This window comes from Cololabis saira, chromosome 21 (assembly GCF_033807715.1).
Source record: "Cololabis saira isolate AMF1-May2022 chromosome 21, fColSai1.1, whole genome shotgun sequence".
Taxonomy (NCBI): domain Eukaryota; kingdom Metazoa; phylum Chordata; class Actinopteri; order Beloniformes; family Belonidae; genus Cololabis; species Cololabis saira.
In genome coordinates, this window is record NC_084607.1 from 37,328,327 (window position 1) to 37,346,283 (window position 17,957).

Here is a 17,957-nt window from a genome sequence, read left to right on the forward strand (position 1 = left end):
CATGGCAGCCATCTTGAACACTGGACTTAGAATTTTATAATCCTACTTAAAACCCAACTTTAATAACCCTACTTAAAAAAGTTTGGAAAAAAACATTTTCATATTAGCCTTAATATTCACTGAACAACAATCAATGTTCAAATGTCTATTTCTCCCGCGAGTCTGTAAAAGTACCTATATGCTATATGCTGTATTACGAGAACCGTAGTAGATACAGACATGTATTTGGTACCAAAATGTCCACAATGCCCAAATTTATAGTCGCACTCAATATATTTATGGGGCTTAAAATCGATGCATTTCGAGTTATAAAGGAAAAACCACATTTCTGGGCGGACATCTTGGATTTTGGAGGCCGTCCCCTTTGAATTTTGCGTGGCACGCGGTACTTTTGAATAGAGTGGGGTTCGAAGAGTATGTGTACCAATTTTCATGCTTGTATCCGCAACTGAACAATCCTTGCTATTTTTGGCCTTAATCTGCTCCACTATGGTCCCCTCAGCAGATGTGCTGGTCACCTCAGCAGCAGCTGGTCACCTCAGCAGATGTGCTGGTCACCTCAGCAGCAGCTGGTCACCTCAGCAGATGTGCTGGTCACCTCAGCAGCAGCTTCTGTGTCTGTGGTTCCTCTCTGGTCCAGAAGGACCGGAGTTCCGTCACATGTAAAATACCGGCTGCTCAGCTGAACAGTCCTGGCTCTGCCGTCTCCTGCAGCCGTCTCTGCTCTGGAGAACATCTGAACATCTGCAAGCAGCAAAACCAACCACCTTAAGGTCCATCTGGTTCTTTCCTGATGATTCTCTTCTTGTTCTTTCTCCCAGAATCCAAAACGTGGCTCTTTGACAACTGATGCAGGTTCTATGAAAATCACCAGCCGGCGTTGTCGACCCTGTTTTATCAGCTCCGTGACGTCGTCTCTCTCATCAGTGGTCATGTGATTTCCTATAAATACAGGGAGGAGGAGGAGGAGGAGGAGGAGGAGGAGGAGGAGGAGGAGGAGGAGGAAGAGGAGGAGGAGGAGGAGGAGGAGGAGGAGGAGCGAAAAACACCTGACAGGTTCAAAGTTCAGAGTCCATGTGGACGTGGACGGAGCAGCAGAGGAACCAGGTGAGTGTTTGTTCCTTCTTTTTCTGCTGCTGTTAAAGTGTCTGAGACTGAAACTAAAGAACTAAATAGTTCGGGGACACGGTGGAGCAGCTGGTAGTGCAGCGTCTCACAGCAAGAAGGTCCTGGGTTCAATTCCTGCCGGGGACTCTGTGGGTGCTGAGTGTGTGTTAGTTCCCCCATGACTTCCCCCTGGGTGGGGTTGGTGAAAGGATCTTTCTGTGTGGAGTTTGCATGTTCCCCCTGTGTTCCCTTGGTAGCTAATTTGACCTACCCTCACAAAAACATGCAGCAGTCCTGGTTCTACTGCCCCCTCTGGCCAACCGGAGCAACACATGGGGGGATCTGGCCGGAATAACGTGATCCTTCCACGCGCTACGTCCGGCCGGAGAAGCCCCACCCTGTCTGGTGAAAAGAAGCTGCTCATCCTCAGGTTAAGGAGGAGACCTGAGCTCAGAGCAGGAACTCCCGGGGTTGGTAGAGGGAGCAACGCCCAGGACTGACTTAGCTAGGAGCACTGAGGTTAAAATGGGGAAAAAGCCAGGATAAAAGTATTAAAAAAAAGAAGTAAATAGTTTGGGGTCAGATAAATGTGTTCAGATGTACCTGTATCAGGTTTAATCAAACACAGGAAAAGAGACTCTGGAAGCAGTTAAGATAAGATTAGATAATCCTTTATTACTCCCTCAATGGAAACTCACATGTTAGCAGCAGTAACTTAACACACATGCAGGGAAGGGGGTAAAAAAGTAAAAAAAAATAAAAAATTACAGGATATAGACAGTATATACATTGCGATGGAGATAAAAGTAGTGCGAAGGAAAAAAAACAGTGCAAAATAGCAGGTAGGATGAGTGTGAGGTAGACATCTTGCACATCTTGTTATTGCACACGTTATTTATTGTACGTTAGCTACTGAGATCAGCCGGGTTGTTCAGTCTGATGCAGCGGGGAGGAAGGACCTGCGATGCCTCTCTGACATCCAGCTAACTTCACGTTTAAGGGTCACATGACTTTCTGACATCACTGTCTGGTGTAAAGGCAGGGAGTTCTGGATGTTACTTTGTTGATATTTGAATTAAAACAGGAGCTTCTGCCTTCACGCCCCAACACAACCTCTGTGTGTGTGTGTGTGTGTGTGTGTGTGTGTGTGTGTGTGTGTGTGTGTGTGTGTGTGTGTGTGTGTGTGATACTGATGTTCAGAAGATTTTTACAGATTCTACAAGTTGGATTTATTTCAGTAACAGACTTTTTTAAGCTCTAAGTTTCTATCTTCTTCAAAATGTTAGACTCTTCTCTCTGAGACTTGAATTTAACACAAAGTTTATGTAGCACCTTTAGTCTTAACTATAGATCAAAACTATAATAATGACACTAACATTCACCTAGGTTCGGAATAAAGATGGGAAAGATTTGTGTTCTTTTGTCTGGCGAACCAAAAGAAAACTAGTGGAATAGAATCAAAGGTTAATTCAAGCTTTTAATATGTCAAGTACAAGGTTTTCCGGCCGGAGGTACATTTGTCTGGAACCACAGAAAGTAGGAGAGAAATGCACCCTGTGGTCATCAGTCCAGTAGATTTTATAGAAAGGGGGGTGTTCTTTGCACCTGAATGTCATTGGTAGAGCTAGCTGAGGGGAAGACACCCTAACGTGTCACTTCCAACTCTACATTTCCTTTCCCTGGGGTGTCAAGCCTAGATCACAGGTGAGACCCCCCGGTGCTAAGCATCTGCTGTTCCCCCCGTCTCCTCTTCAACAATGGTATGTGTATTGTATTTAACCTCTAATCTGATCTTGTCTACCCGTATCACCAGAGGGGTCGGCTCCGTGTCTTAATCAATCAATACATCCGTCCACAGTCGATCGTCTCTTATGTTGCTCACAAGGATTCAGAATGATCCAGTTCTGGTCTACAAAATAAATAAAAAACCGAGAGGGGCCCTAACGAGAGGGCCCCAACGAGAGGGCCCCAACGAGAGGGCCCTACCGAGAGGGCCCACAGACGGATGCGGCTCCTCCGTTAGCTTCTCACACACACGATTCAGTTCCAGGAGTTCTTTACTTTATTCAGAGCTTTTCAGGTGGACGTCTTAACCGGGAAAAGAAGAAGCGACCCGAGCCCCGGGCGTGACATCACACCCCTAAATCACAGATACAGGTTTACTAACCACTTGTTTCATGAGGGTTACATTTCTTTGTAAGTCAGTTTCTCAGCGAGTCATTCAGGGGTTTGTTTACCGAACAAAGAAGGAAGTTAGCGTTGAGCTAACAAAGTAGTTGGTTAAACTAACCAACATCTGAAGTCCCACCTGAAAACTGTTGTTTTATGATCTCAGAGAAATAAAGGGATGTTTTTGTGTAGAAAACTGAACAGGAGCAGGTAACGTTCAGGTTGGGGCTCTTTAGTGAGAATCAGTGAAGAAGTGGTTTCCTGGATGACTTCATCTGTCTTTCTTTGAGTGTTTCATGAAACAGAAGATATCTTCTCCAGGTGAAGACTCGGCTTCACAGATCCCACCTGGACAGAAATGTTGGCGTCAGGTTAGAGGAGGCTCAGCTTCAGGTCTGTCTCATCGTCAGTATCAGTAAAACCTCTTTCTTCCTCCTCACCAGTTTGGACAAAGGCCTTCAGGGAAAGTTGTTACATTGATTTCATGACTTAGTGGTGTTCTAATAAAGTTTCTGTCTACAGATTCAAAGATGGTGGGTGTTTGTGGTTCATGTCTCTGAATGACTGAAGTCCAGAAGATGGATGATTGTGTGGAGGAAGAGGAGGAGAGACCAGAGTCTCCAGGATCCATCAGTGTCTCTATGAAGAGTGACTGGTCCAAAGAACATCCTCCAGACTTCAGTAAAGAACCTGGACCCTCAGACACAGAGTAAGACAACTGCTGTTAACTGATTCTAGGACTCATCATGACTTTATATTTTCTGTCCATGGTAGTTTATTTGATGAACATAAACTTCCATATAATTGCATGTGATCTAGTTTTAATACATTTTTCATTTATAAACTAGAATCAATCCTATCACACCTCCTATTGTTCTCTTTCTCTATTAATAAACCTTTTATTTCCCGTTACAAATGTAAGGCATTAATTCCTGTAAAGGTTTGACACAAGTAAAACAGACAGAAGCTGCTGCTTCCTGCTCTCATGTATTATGAGAAACTCGCTCCCTCTACTGGACAAACCATGGTGACTCGTTGATGACATTAAAAACTATCTGTTAAAGATGTAGATAGATTAAATAAATCAATAAGATTATTAAACAACAGAAATCAACTTTCATATAATTACATGTGATCTGGTTTTAATATTTCTTTATAAACTAAAATTGATCCTTTCATACCTCCCATTGTTCTACTTCTATATGAATAAACCTTTTATTTTATATATATTATTATATTGTGGGTCCAGGTGAATGGTTAGATAGATGGACCTCTAAGTATTCACAGTGCTACCCAACACTATTAATTCAATTCAATTCAATTAAATTTTATTTATATAGCGTCTAATACAACAGATGTTGTCTCTAGACGCTTTCCAGAGATCCAGAACATGAACATAAACATAAACATAAACCCCCGAGCAATTATTATATAAACAATGGCAGGTAAAAACTCCCATAGTGGGAGAAAAGCCTTAATCCAAACAGTGGTAAGGAAAAACTCCCCTTTAGGAGGGAAGAAACCTGGACCAGGACCAGGATCATAAGGGGGGACCCTCCTGCCGAAGGCCAGACTGGGGGAGTCAGGGACGTCAGCAGCACACAGCAGGCAGGTGGAAGCAGCAGCGGGATGACCAGAGGTGGGGGGGGGGGGCGTCAGCAGCACACAACAGTCATGTGGAAGGAGTAGCGGGATGACCAGGGGGGGAGGGGGGGGGTGCAGGCAGGCGGAAGCAGCAACAGCAGACATCCACGTAGGCAGGTGGAAGAAGCAATGGGATGACCAGAGGGGGGGGAGGGCCGGGAACACAGGCCAGAACGCAGCTCCTGAGGCTCCGGCCTGCAAACATACACAAAAGAGAAAAAAGGGGGGCCGGCACAAGAAACTACAGGAACGATGGACAAAAATGATAGCTATGAGATATTTATAATAAATAAATATTTTTTTTATGATTATTGATCATTTTAAGAATAAGGATGGTTGTTGGACGTGTGGAGAGCCAGCAATCCTCACACAAGACACTTTACACGGTTAAAACCTGATGGGAATGCTAAAGGGACAATTGACTGGTTAGTTTCCGGTGCATGATGCAGTTTAAAGGAGCCTTCTGTTACCCCTTTTACACCAAGCTGGTTCCAGGGCTGGTGCTAGTGCTGGTGCTAGAGCCGGTTCGCGGTTGGTTCTAAGTAAGAACCGTTTGCTTTTACACAGAACTGGTGCTGGCCAGAGAGCCACATCATCACGTCACCACTCCCCCTCGTTTTCATCCCCACCCTGATCAGGAAGCTGAGAGCCAAAAGCTGTTTTAATTTCAGCTGTAACGCTGTTAATATGGCACTTTATTAAGTTTTAATATTTTTTCAGGTAAAGTAACCTTTAAGATCCCCAACCTGGGCTCAGTTTATCCAAATAACGCCTGTTAAGAAATTTGCTCTGAAAATTTCGGAATTTCTGCCTGACTGCCGGCTCCGGAGCTGATTTATGGTTCCGCGTTAAATCGACGCAGAGCCTACGGCGTAGGGTACGGCGTACGGCGCCCGTCGCCGCGTAACCTACGCCGTAGGCTCTGCGCAGCCCCGGGGCACAGCAGCTCCTCTCCTTTCCTCTCCTCTCCTCGGGAGCTCCTCCGTAACATACGCCGTCGTAGGCTCTGCGTTAGTGTAACGCGGACCAGAACTGCGGGCTGGGAGGCGTCCTCGCGGGCCGGGAATTTTTATTAAATAAATGGATCGATTTTTATTTAATAAAAATTCCCGGCCCGCGGGGACGGGCTGGAACGGGCTCGGACCATGCTGCCGCTGCATCGTCGGGCACGGAGCCCGCCGACGTTACTGTTGATGGATTGTACCGTAGACCACTGCTGCTTCTGTTTTACATCCATTATTAAATAAATGGATATAATAATAAGAGAGTCTGCTAACTTAACCGCCGTCTTAAACGCTCCATTGTTTAAAAACGGCGCGCTTCCGTGTTTATTCTGCTTTGGTTTTTCAGTAACACCGTCCCCAGCCCCGCCCCCAGCCCCCGACGAAACTGGTTCTAACGCTGGCCCAGCAGCTCAAAGGGGCTGGCGTAGCACCCGTTTTGAGAGCCAGGAGCCGGCGCTTAGGCTGTGTAAAACCAAAGAACTGGTGCTAAGTCTGGCTCTAGCCCAGAACCAGCCCTGGAACCAGCTTGGTGGAAAAGGGGTAACATACCCCTTGTAAGAAATGTCCAAAACTGGTACTGCAGTCACTTTCAAAATATTGTTGAGCGGCGTGTACCCTCCCCCTCCTCCCCCCGACCAGAGGTTGCCAGGTAGGCTGCAGAATGCAGCAGGAACGTAGGCTGCCATGGCTGCCATAATTAGAGCCGAGCTGGCAACCCGGATGCCGAAACAATACTGACTTGGTGATTGGGAGATAGGTGGAGGGTGGAGCTTCAGAAACAATACTGACTTGGTGATTGGGAGATAGGTGGAGGGTGGAGCTTCAGAAACAATACTGACTTGGTGATTGGGAGATAGGTGGAGGGTGGAGCTTCAGAAACAATACTGACTTGGTGATTGGGAGATAGGTGGAGGGTGGAGCTTCAGAAACAATACTGACTTGGTGATTGGGAGATAGGTGGAGGGTGGAGCTTCAGAAACAATACTGACTTGGTGATTGGGAGATAGGTGGAGGGTGGAGCTTCAGAAACAATACTGACTTGGTGATTGGGAGATAGGTGGAGGGTGGAGCTTCAGAAACAATACTGACTTGGTGATTGGGAGATAGGTGGAGGGTGGAGCTTCAGAAACAATACTGACTTGGTGATTGGGAGATAGGTGGAGGGTGGAGCTCTTACATACAGCTCCTTTAAAGTCACTTCCACTGTTTCTATACTGGGTAATAAGACACTTTCAAATCAGACTCTCCAGGAAAAGGAAAGATCATTGGAAGTTCAATCATCCCTCTTAAATAATGAAAATCAATGAATTGATATTAGACATTAATAATAGTACCAACCTTTCCCAAATACAAAATGGGAATATCTACAATTTGCAATAAGAAAACTCTCTGTTGCTTTTGGTAAACGGATTAAAACATTGCTCCATTATTACTCTAGTCAGAATCGGGGGGAAGAAGATAAAGTAGGAATCTCAAATACTCAATCAGAGCAGTTGGACCTTAACAAAGCCCCAGGTGCTTTTGGAGAAAAGTAACAGCCATGGAAGGCTTGATGAAGACGCACGTGTTGATGTCTGCCATGCCTGGGAGCACGTTACGGTCCGGGCCGCTTAACGGATGAAAAACACTTAAAGAATAAGTGGAAGAAGAAAAGGGAAACCGATCCTGGATCCTAATATCTGGCCCGGGCAAACTGGTTTTATTTGTTTTTTCTGGTGTTTTTCTTTCTTCCACATAAACGTATGAATGTAAAACATATACACATAAATAAATGAATGTGCTCTTCCAGAAGCATCAGTTTTATTCCCGTCTGGAGGCTGAATTCAAACAGAAAAGCAGCCACACTTTTACTCTCTGAGACCACCTGAGCTTCTGGACACTGTTGACTCATCTGGATGTTTTTCTACAACAGTCAGAAATGACTTTAGTGATGAAGACATGTGTTCACAGAGGGAGGAAGAGGAGAGGAGTTGGTGTGGAGGAGCAGCCGTCCAGTCAGAGCAGAACTGTACCAGGTAAGACTGAACATCTGTCTGCTGATGGAATCATTTCTGACAACTGGAAAGACTTTTGTTCTGTAGTTTCAGAGTTCTTCTTGTCTTTCAGCAGAGGCTGGTCTGCAGGAGGTCCTAGATGAACACAAGACCAGTCTGAGGAGGAGATGTGAACATGTGACTGAAGGAACTGATGAACCAGGAAGTAGAACCCCCCTCAACAGGATCTACACGGAGCTCTTCATCACAGAGGGACTGAGTGAAGAGGTTGATACCCAACATGAGGTGAGGCAGCTGGAGACAGCTCCCAGGATGAAGAGCCTCCATGACGCTCCAATCAGGTGCCAGGACATCTTTAAAGCCTTACCTGACCAACGTGGAGCCATCAGAGTGGTTCTGACCAACGGCGTCGCTGGCGCTGGGAAAACCTTCTCGGTTCAGAAGTTCTCTCTGGACTGGGCCGAGGGCTGGGAGAACCAAGACGTCACCGTGGTGATTCTGCTCTCGTTCAGGGAGCTGCACCTGATCGGACATGAGCAGCTCAGTCTTCTCAGGCTGATCCAGGTTTTCCATCCATCGTTCCAGAAGCTCACAGCAGAGCAGCTGGCTGCCGGGAAACCGTTGTTCATCTTTGACGGCCTGGATGAAAGCAGACGTTCCCTGGACTTCAACAACGGTCCGGTGGTGTCTGACGTCACACAGAGCTCATCGGTCAACGTGCTGCTGACCAACCTCATCCAGGGGAACCTGCTTCCCTCAGCTCTCATCTGGATCACTTCCAGACCTGCAGCAGCCAATCAGATCCCTCACAAACACGTGGACAGGGTGACAGAAGTACGAGGCTTCACTGACGTCCAGAAGGAGGAATACTTCAGGAGGAGGTTCAGAGATGAAGAGCGGTCCAGCAGCATCGTCTCCCACATGAAGACATCCAGAACCCTCCACATCATGTGTCAACTCCCGGTCTTCTGCTGGATCACTGCTACAGTTCTGGACCACATGTTGACCACAGAGCAGAGAGGAGAGCTGCCCAAGACCCTGACTGACATGTTCTCCCACTTCCTGCTGGTCCAGACCAAGAGGAAGAGGAACAAGTACCAGGAGGGACGTGAGACGAGTCCACAGGAGCTGACGGAGGCTGACAGGGACCTTCTCCTGAAGCTGGGGAGGCTGGCGTTGGAACATCTGGAGAAAGGAAACATCATGTTCTACCAAGAAGACCTGGAGCAGTGTGGTCTTGATGTCCCAGAGGCCTCGGTGTACTCAGGAGTTTGTACCCAGATCTTCAGGAGAGAGTGTGAGGTCTTCCAGAAACCCGTCTACTGCTTTGTTCATCTGAGCATCCAGGAGTTCCTGGCTGCAGTGTACGTACTCCACTGTTGCTCCACCAGAAACACAGATGTGCTGGAGAACTTCCTGGGAGGCGACAGATACTCATCTCTGGATGACTTCTTGAAGAGAGTCATGGAGAAATCCCTGGAGAGTAAAAATGGCCACCTGGACCTGTTTGTCCGCTTCCTTCATGGTCTTTCTGTGGAGTCCAACCAGAGACTGTTAGGAGGTCTGCTGAACCAGACGGAGAACGATCCAGGAACCATCCAGAGAGTCATCAACAACCTGAAGGAGATGAAGACTGAGAGTATCTCTCCTGACAGAAGCATCAACATGTTCCAGTGTCTGATGGAGATGAACGACCTCTCAGTTCATCAGCAGATCCAAGAGTTCCTGAAGTCAGAGAACAGATCAGAGGAGAAACTCTCTGAGATCCAGTGTTCAGCTCTGGCCTACATGCTGCAGATGTCGGAGGAGGTTCTGGATGAGTTGGACCTGAACAAGTACAAGACAACACTATGGGGTCGACAGAGACTGATTCTAGCTGTGAGGAACTGCAGAAAGGCTCGGTGAGTCCAGATGGATCAATAACACCATCAGTTAGCAGTTCACTTCTTCAAATCTGGTTTTGATCTTGAAAATGAAAACGTTTGAAAGTCGGATGTGTTTGTTTTATTCTGGGTCCCCTCAAGTCACCTCAACCAGAGGTTCATGTTTCAAACACTTGATGTAGTTGATGTTTCTGCTGCTCAGAGATGAATCTATGTTACCGGAGAAAGATGAAACATCAGAACCACCGGGGAGTTCTCTTTCTAACTTTGTTCGGTATCTCAGCCTATAGGAGAGCGCCCCTCATGCGGTCGAACTACGGAAGCTCCAATGACACTCCGTCTGTCGGAGACAGACCAATGACAGCAGTGACAGGACAGCCCGCCCCTCTCCCTTATACTCTCACTGTGTCAGTGCATGGGCATTCTTCGCTTCTTCCCCGCGAGTGAAACTACAAGCTCTCCTCAGTCACCGACCAGAATCTGTCTTCTGCTGCAGCTCACAGACGAGCCATTAAGGAATCCGTCGCCGAGGGCAGGACTTCGGCTCTGCTGTCGGCATTTGCTGAGGGATATTGCGTGTCATTACGCGATTCCAGACTGGTAGGTCGCCCTGTCAGTCTGCCATTAGCCCGAGTGAAGCTTTTTCCTCGGTGCCCGCAGCTTACACCTGTTAACTCGAATAGTAGTAGCTAGTAGCCTTTACTCTTTACTAGCCCGTCTGTCAACGGGATAAGCTAACGCGTTGTGGCGGGCTCATCCCTTCGGTTCTAGCAGCTTACACTTGCTAACTCCCTCTCGACACGTTCACCGCCGGGAGCCCCGTCGAGGCGGCTTTTTTCCCCGGTCTCATGGCGACAGCCTCGGGAACAAGTGCCGGGAAAACCCCCGAGTCCACATCCCGCTCTTGCCCGGCGGCATGTGGCTCTCACATCTCGGGCAGAGACGGTCACCCTCTCTGCATCGCGTGCATGGGAGTGGCCCACGCTAAAAACGCTCTCGCGAAGATTGCCAGACGGATCGGTGCAGCGTCCGCAGTAATGCGGTCGATGTACTGGACCGTCGTGGTGAAGAGGGAGCTGAGTCGAAAGGCGAAGCTCTCGATTTACCGGTCAATCTACGCCCCTACCCTCACCTATGGTCATGAACTTTGGGTAGTGACCGAAAGGACAAGATCGCGGATACAAGCGGCCGAGATGAGTTTCCTCTGCAGGGTGGCTGGACGCTCCCTTAGAGATAGGGTGAGGAGTTCGGTCACCCGGGAGGAGCTCGGAGTCGAGCCGCTGCTCCTTCACATTGAGAGGAGTCAGCTGAGGTGGCTTGGGCATCTGTACCGGATGCCTCCTGGACGCCTCCCTAGGGAGGTGTTCCAGGCATGTCCCTCCTCCCTAGGGAGGTGTTCCAGGCATGTCCCACCAGGAGGAGACCCCGGGGAAGACCCAGGACACGCTGGAGAGACTATGTCTCTCGGCTGGCCTGGGAACGCCTCGAACTCCCCCCGGAAGAGCTGAAGGAAGTGTCTGGGGTGACGGAAGTCTGGGCATCCCTGCTGAGGCTGCTGCCCCCGCGACCCGGTAACGGATAAAGCGGGAGAAGATGAGTGAGTGATGAGTGAGAGTTTTATACAAGTACAAATATTTTGCCACAAACTGAATAGTTTCTCTCATGTATGATTTGGCTTTTTTCTTTTCCAGAAATTTAACAACTAAAATTAAAACAATAAATAAAAGTAAATAAATAAACTATAAAAAGTCCCAAACTCCAAATACAACATGACTGTTATTGATCTTCTGCCAGAGCTCAGAGCTTCACCTGCTCCAGCCTGAGGCCGTAAGGTGAACCCGGTATCGTTTCATCCTCCACCTTTGGGGACGACACAATCTTTACATCATAAAAAAGATTGATTCATGCTCACCTGATAAGTGTAAGAGGAGATTTATTTTTGTTAAGAAGGTTATTTTGGTAATTCAGGGTTCATTATTTTATAAATATATTCTTTATATTCTGATGTAAATCAGGGACTATAATGACACTAGTCAGTTTATCTGTAGTGATTAGTCTGTTTTAGATTGGGCGGAGTGATACGCCACAGTACGGCACTAGGTGCTGTGTTGATGTTCTAAAATCCTACACTGTTGAGGGACATTAAAGTACACTGGAACTCAGCAGAAGTTGTCCCCGTGTTTATCCTACTCACCACCCCAAAAAGGTTAGTTCCCCCATGACTTCAGCGCCCACACCCTGGGTGGGGTTGGTGGAAGGATCTTTCTGTGTGGAGTTTGTTCTCCCCGTGTTCCCCTGGGTAGCTAATGGGAGCTACCCTCACAAAAACATGCACACAGTCCTGGGCTCTACTGCCCCCTCTGGCCAACCGGGGAACAGATGGGGAGGGGAGGATCCGGTCGGAATAACGTGATCCTTCCACGCGCTACGTTCGGCCGGAGAAGCCCCACCCTGTCTGGTGAAAAGAAGTGGCCTGCTCACTCCTCAGGTTAAGGAGGAGACCTGAGCTCAGTGCAGGAACTCCCGGGGTTGGTAGAGGATGGCAATGCACAGGACTGTTAGGTAGGAGCACTGGGGTGATAAAATGGGGAAAAAACCGGGATAAAAATATTTAAAAATAAAAGATTAATATTAATAACCCAATATCAGCTACAGCTTTTCAGCTCCACGACAGGCATCGTGACGTTTTTGTATCGTGAAATTTCGTGGCACGATATATTGTTACAATATAAAATCAAACTTCTATTGAAGAAGTTCTATTGAAGAAGTTTACAAGTTTAAACGGCTCAGAGCAGTAAACCTACAGTAGTTTTATGTGGACACAGTTGTACTTGGTACGTGACTATAATTTTAGTAACTCTGGTTCTGTGATCTGCACCTGCCTGTAATTCCTGTGGGTCAGTCTGGCTTTAAATCAGACTTTATTACAACTGACATCATGTTTTCTCTCATCACAGATTTGTTGGTTGTCATCTCTCAAAGACTCACTATGAAGTTGTGGCGTCCGCTCTGAAGTCCAACCCCTCCCATCTGACAGAACTGGACCTGAGTCAGAACCTCCTGCAGGATTCAGGAGTGAAGGTTCTGTCTGGTGGACTGGAGAGTCCAAACTGTAGACTGGAGACTCTGAGGTCAGTCCACTGGAGATGTTTCCACATTTATCCACTTATCGTCCTCCAAAGATGGAACTGGCTCTAAAAGTTCTGTCCAAAATAGAATAGAATAGAATATGTAAGGGATAATGCCCGACGAGGTGAACATTATCAGAATTATATGGACGACGCGGGGCGGTTTGCCTCCACAAAGTCCATATATTTATGATAGTGTTCACCTGGAAGGGCATTATCCCGCTTATACCACGGTCACTTACCAAATAACATAAATATTAGATCAGTTATTCATGCTTTAATGTGTTTTCAGTGTAAATCATTAGTTTTATAACAAGCCACAGCTGAGCGGCTGAGCGACTATTTAATCTCTCGTCTGCAGCCGTTGGAACCTGGTGAGTTACAAAGTTTTTTAACAAGCCATAACTCAGTGTTGGTAAGGGGAGATATTCTAGTCCGCTCAGCTCCACTTGGCTATTTTCTTTTCTCTCCTCTTGTACATTCCAGTCATCAAAATTGTTAAATTCACCAAATAAATTAAAATAAATTACAAAATCAATCACCCTGCTGCGGTAGCCGGCTCTTTTTCTCTGAATCTCCGTTGCCGTGGTTACCACCTGGCTGTTGATCCAGCATAATGATATTAAAGATATCAGGCAATTTGAGCAAACCTGTTTTCTAGGTGTAGGTTATCACTTTTAATGGACACCTGCCAGCCAATCAGAATCGAGTTCACACAGACCGTGGTATAAAGTAAAATAAAATAAAATACTAAAATGATAGAATAAAATAGAATAAATATAGAATAGAATAGAATATAGTAGAAGAATAAAATAGAATAGAATAGAGTTTTATTAGCATTTGCACCAGACGGTACCGGTACATTGGAATTGTTTTGCGTTCTCCAAAAGTCAGGCAAGTCAGAAATACACATAAATAACAAAAGGATAAATAACTATATAACGACAATCAACATATATTACAATAACAACAATGTACATATAATACAAAAATATATACACTGGTATACAATATCCTTGTATAGCTGAGGACCCTGAGTTGCATTCACCGTTAAATACAGGACATTTACCAGGTAGAGATTTATTGCACATTTTACTTGTGCTTTTGTAAGTATTGTATTGTACGTTGTGAGGGGGTTGAGCTTTCTCCACCAGAGCTGCAGTGTGTTCTGCTGTTCCAGCTGAGGCTTCACTGATCTGAAGGCCCAGGAACCTGTAGCTCTCAGTCCGCTCAACCACAGTCCCCTGAGGAGAGGAGGCTGCAGAGGGGGGGCTTTTTTCCTGAAGTCCAGGATGACTTATTTTGTTCTGTCCAGGTTCAGAACCAGATCATTGTCTCCCCCAGAGACAGTGGTTTTGTGGACCAGGTTCCTGTGCGATGACTCGTCCTTCTCTGTAATCAGACCAAGGATGGAGGTGTCGTCCCGTCCTTGATGGGGATGTTATCGTCCTGGTTGGAGGTTCAGTCATGTGTGTAGAGGGAGAAGAGTTGTGGGCTGAGGCAGCAGCCCTGCGGGGTTCCTGTGCTCACTGTGAGCTCAGCAGAGCTTCTCTCCCATCCTCACCACGTGTGGTCTGTCTGTGAGAAAGTCCAGGATCCAGTTCCGGGTGGGAGCGGGTACTTCCAGGTCTGCCAGCTTCGTGGTCGCTTCAGTGGCCTGACTGGATTGAAGGCTGAAGCTGTAATCCAGGAACAGGAACAACCAGGAACCAACATCATGGATATAATAGAATTTAAAACCTGTTTTATAAAGTCCAGATACCAGTGATGACCCACATGAACCTGATGACAAAGTTGATATTTGATATTTGATATATGATATTTTACTTTTTGTTCAGATTGCAGCGCTGCAGGATGTCAGAGATCAGCTGTTCTTCTCTGGTCTCAGCTATGAAGTCGAACCCCTCCCATCTGAAACATCTGGACCTGAGTCTGAACAACCTGCAGGATTCAGGAGTGAAACATCTGTGGGGTTTCCTGGAGAGTCCAGACTGCAGACTGGAGACTCTGAGGTCAGTTCACAGATTTAAAACATCTACAGGTTTACTAAACACCAACTACAGGATTACTAAACACTAACTAGAGGTTTACTAACACTAACTAAAGGATTACTAAACACTAACTAGAGGTTTACTAACACCAACTACAGGATTACTAAACACTAACTAGAGGTTTACTAACACTAACTAGAGGATTACTAAACACTAACTAGAGGTTTACTAACACTAACTAGAGGTTTACTAACACTAACTAGAGGTTTACTAAACACTAACTAGAGGTTTACTAACACTAACTACAGGATTACTAAACACTAACTAGAGGTTTACTAACACTAGCTAGAGGTTTACTAACACTAACTAGAGATTTACTAACACTAACTAGAGGTTTACTAAACACTAACTAGAGGTTTACTAACACTAACTAGAGATTTACTAACACTAACTAGAGGTTTACTAAACACTAACTAGAGGTTTACTAACACTAACTAGAGGTTTACTAAACACTAACTAGAGGTTTACTAACACTAACTAAAGGTTTACTAACACTAACTAGAGGTTTACTGAACACTAACTAGAGATTTACTAACACTAACTAGAGGTTTACTAACACTAACTAGAGGTTTACTAAACACTAACTACAGGATTACTAAACACTAACTAACTAGAGGTTTACTAAACACTAACTAGAGGTTTACTAAACACTAACTAGAGGTTTACTAACAGTAACTAGAGGTTTACTAAACACTAACTAGAGGTTTACTAACACTAACTAGAGGTTTACTAACAGTAACTAGAGGTTTACTAAACACTAACTAGAGGTTTACTAACACTAACTAGAGGTTTATTAAACACTACCTAGATGCTTACTAAACACTAACTAGAGGTTTACTTACACTAACTAGAGGTTTACTAAACACTAACTAGAGGTTTACTAAACACTAACTAGAGGTTTACTAACAGTAACTAGAGGTTTACTAAACACTAACTAGAGGTTTACTAACACTAACTAGAGGTTTATTAAACACTACCTAGATGCTTACTAAACACTAACTAGAGGTTTACTAACATTAACTAAAGGTTTACTAACACTAACTAAAGGTTTACTAACACTAACTAGAGGTTTACTAAACACTAACTACAGGTTTACTAAACACTAACTAGAGGTTTACTAACATTAACTAAAGGTTTACTAAACACTAACTAGAGGTTTACTGACACTAACTAGAGGTTTACTAACACTAACTAGAGGTTTACTAACACTAACTAAAGGTTTACTAAACACTAACTAGATGTTTACTGACACTAACTAGAGGTTTACTAACACTAACTAGAGGTTTACTAAACACTAACTAGAGGTTTACTAACACTAACTAGAGGTTTACTAAACACTAACTAGAGGTTTACTAAACACTAACTAGAGGTTTACTAACACTAACTAGAGGTTTACTAACACTAACTAGAGGTTTACTAACACTAACTAGAGGTTTACTAACACTAACTAGAGGTTTACCAAACACTAACTAGATGCTTACTAACACTAACTAAAGGTTTACTAACACTAACTAGATGTTTACTAACACTAACTAAAGGTTTACTAAACACTAACTAGAGGTTTATTAAACACTAACTAGAGGTTTACTAAACACTAACTAGAGGTTTACTAAACACTAACTAAAGGTTTACTAAACACTAACTAGAGGTTTACTGACACTAACTAGAGGTTTACTAACACTAACTAGAGGTTTACTAACACTAAATAGAGGTTTACTAACACTTACTAGAGGTTTACTAACACTAACTAGAGGTTTACTAACACTAACTAAAGGTTTACTAAACACTAACTAGATGTTTACTGACACTAACTAGAGGTTTACTAACACTAACTAGAGGTTTACTAAACACTAACTAGAGGTTTACTAACACTAACTAGAGGTTTACTAAACACTAACTAGAGGTTTACTAAACACTAACTAGAGGTTTACTAACACTAACTAGAGGTTTACTAACACTAACTAGAGGTTTACTAACACTAACTAGAGGTTTACTAACGCTAACTAGAGGTTTACTAACACTAACTAAAGGTTTACTAACACTAACTAGAGGTTTACTAAACACTAACTAACTAGAGGTTTACTAAACACTAACTAGAGGTTTACTAACAGTAACTAGAGGTTTACTAAACACTAACTAGAGGTTTACTAACACTAACTAGAGGTTTACTAACAGTAACTAGAGGTTTACTAAACACTAACTAGAGGTTTACTAACACTAACTAGAGGTTTATTAAACACTACCTAGATGCTTACTAAACACTAACTAGAGGTTTACTTACACTAACTAGAGGTTTACTAAACACTAACTAGAGGTTTACTAAACACTAACTAGAGGTTTACTAACAGTAACTAGAGGTTTACTAAACACTAACTAGAGGTTTACTAACACTAACTAGAGGTTTATTAAACACTACCTAGATGCTTACTAAACACTAACTAGAGGTTTACTAACATTAACTAAAGGTTTACTAACACTAACTAAAGGTTTACTAACACTAACTAGAGGTTTACTAAACACTAACTACAGGTTTACTAAACACTAACTAGAGGTTTACTAACATTAACTAAAGGTTTACTAAACACTAACTAGAGGTTTACTGACACTAACTAGAGGTTTACTAACACTAACTAGAGGTTTACTAACACTAACTAAAGGTTTACTAAACACTAACTAGATGTTTACTGACACTAACTAGAGGTTTACTAACACTAACTAGAGGTTTACTAAACACTAACTAGAGGTTTACTAACACTAACTAGAGGTTTACTAAACACTAACTAGAGGTTTACTAAACACTAACTAGAGGTTTACTAACACTAACTAGAGGTTTACTAACACTAACTAGAGGTTTACTAACACTAACTAGAGGTTTACTAACACTAACTAGAGGTTTACCAAACACTAACTAGATGCTTACTAACACTAACTAAAGGTTTACTAACACTAACTAGATGTTTACTAACACTAACTAAAG

At 44.3% G+C, this 17,957-nt stretch overlaps 1 protein-coding gene across 2 annotated transcripts in view; it reads left to right on the top strand.

The window, feature by feature from the left end:
• Positions 1-3,641: 3,641 nt before the first annotated feature.
• Positions 3,642-17,957, top strand: part of LOC133422311 (NACHT, LRR and PYD domains-containing protein 12-like) — a 38,922-nt gene continuing 24,606 nt past the window's right edge. For both annotated transcript variants that reach the window (XM_061712266.1, XM_061712267.1), the window contains exons 1-6: positions 3,642-3,669; positions 3,799-3,985; positions 7,875-7,939; positions 8,031-9,819; positions 12,759-12,932; positions 14,768-14,941. In XM_061712266.1, coding sequence (XP_061568250.1) covers positions 3,837-3,985; positions 7,875-7,939; positions 8,031-9,819; positions 12,759-12,932; positions 14,768-14,941 — 2,351 coding nt within the window. In that variant the 5' untranslated portion in view covers positions 3,642-3,669; positions 3,799-3,836. The remainder of the gene's footprint in view (positions 3,670-3,798; positions 3,986-7,874; positions 7,940-8,030; positions 9,820-12,758; positions 12,933-14,767; positions 14,942-17,957) is intronic.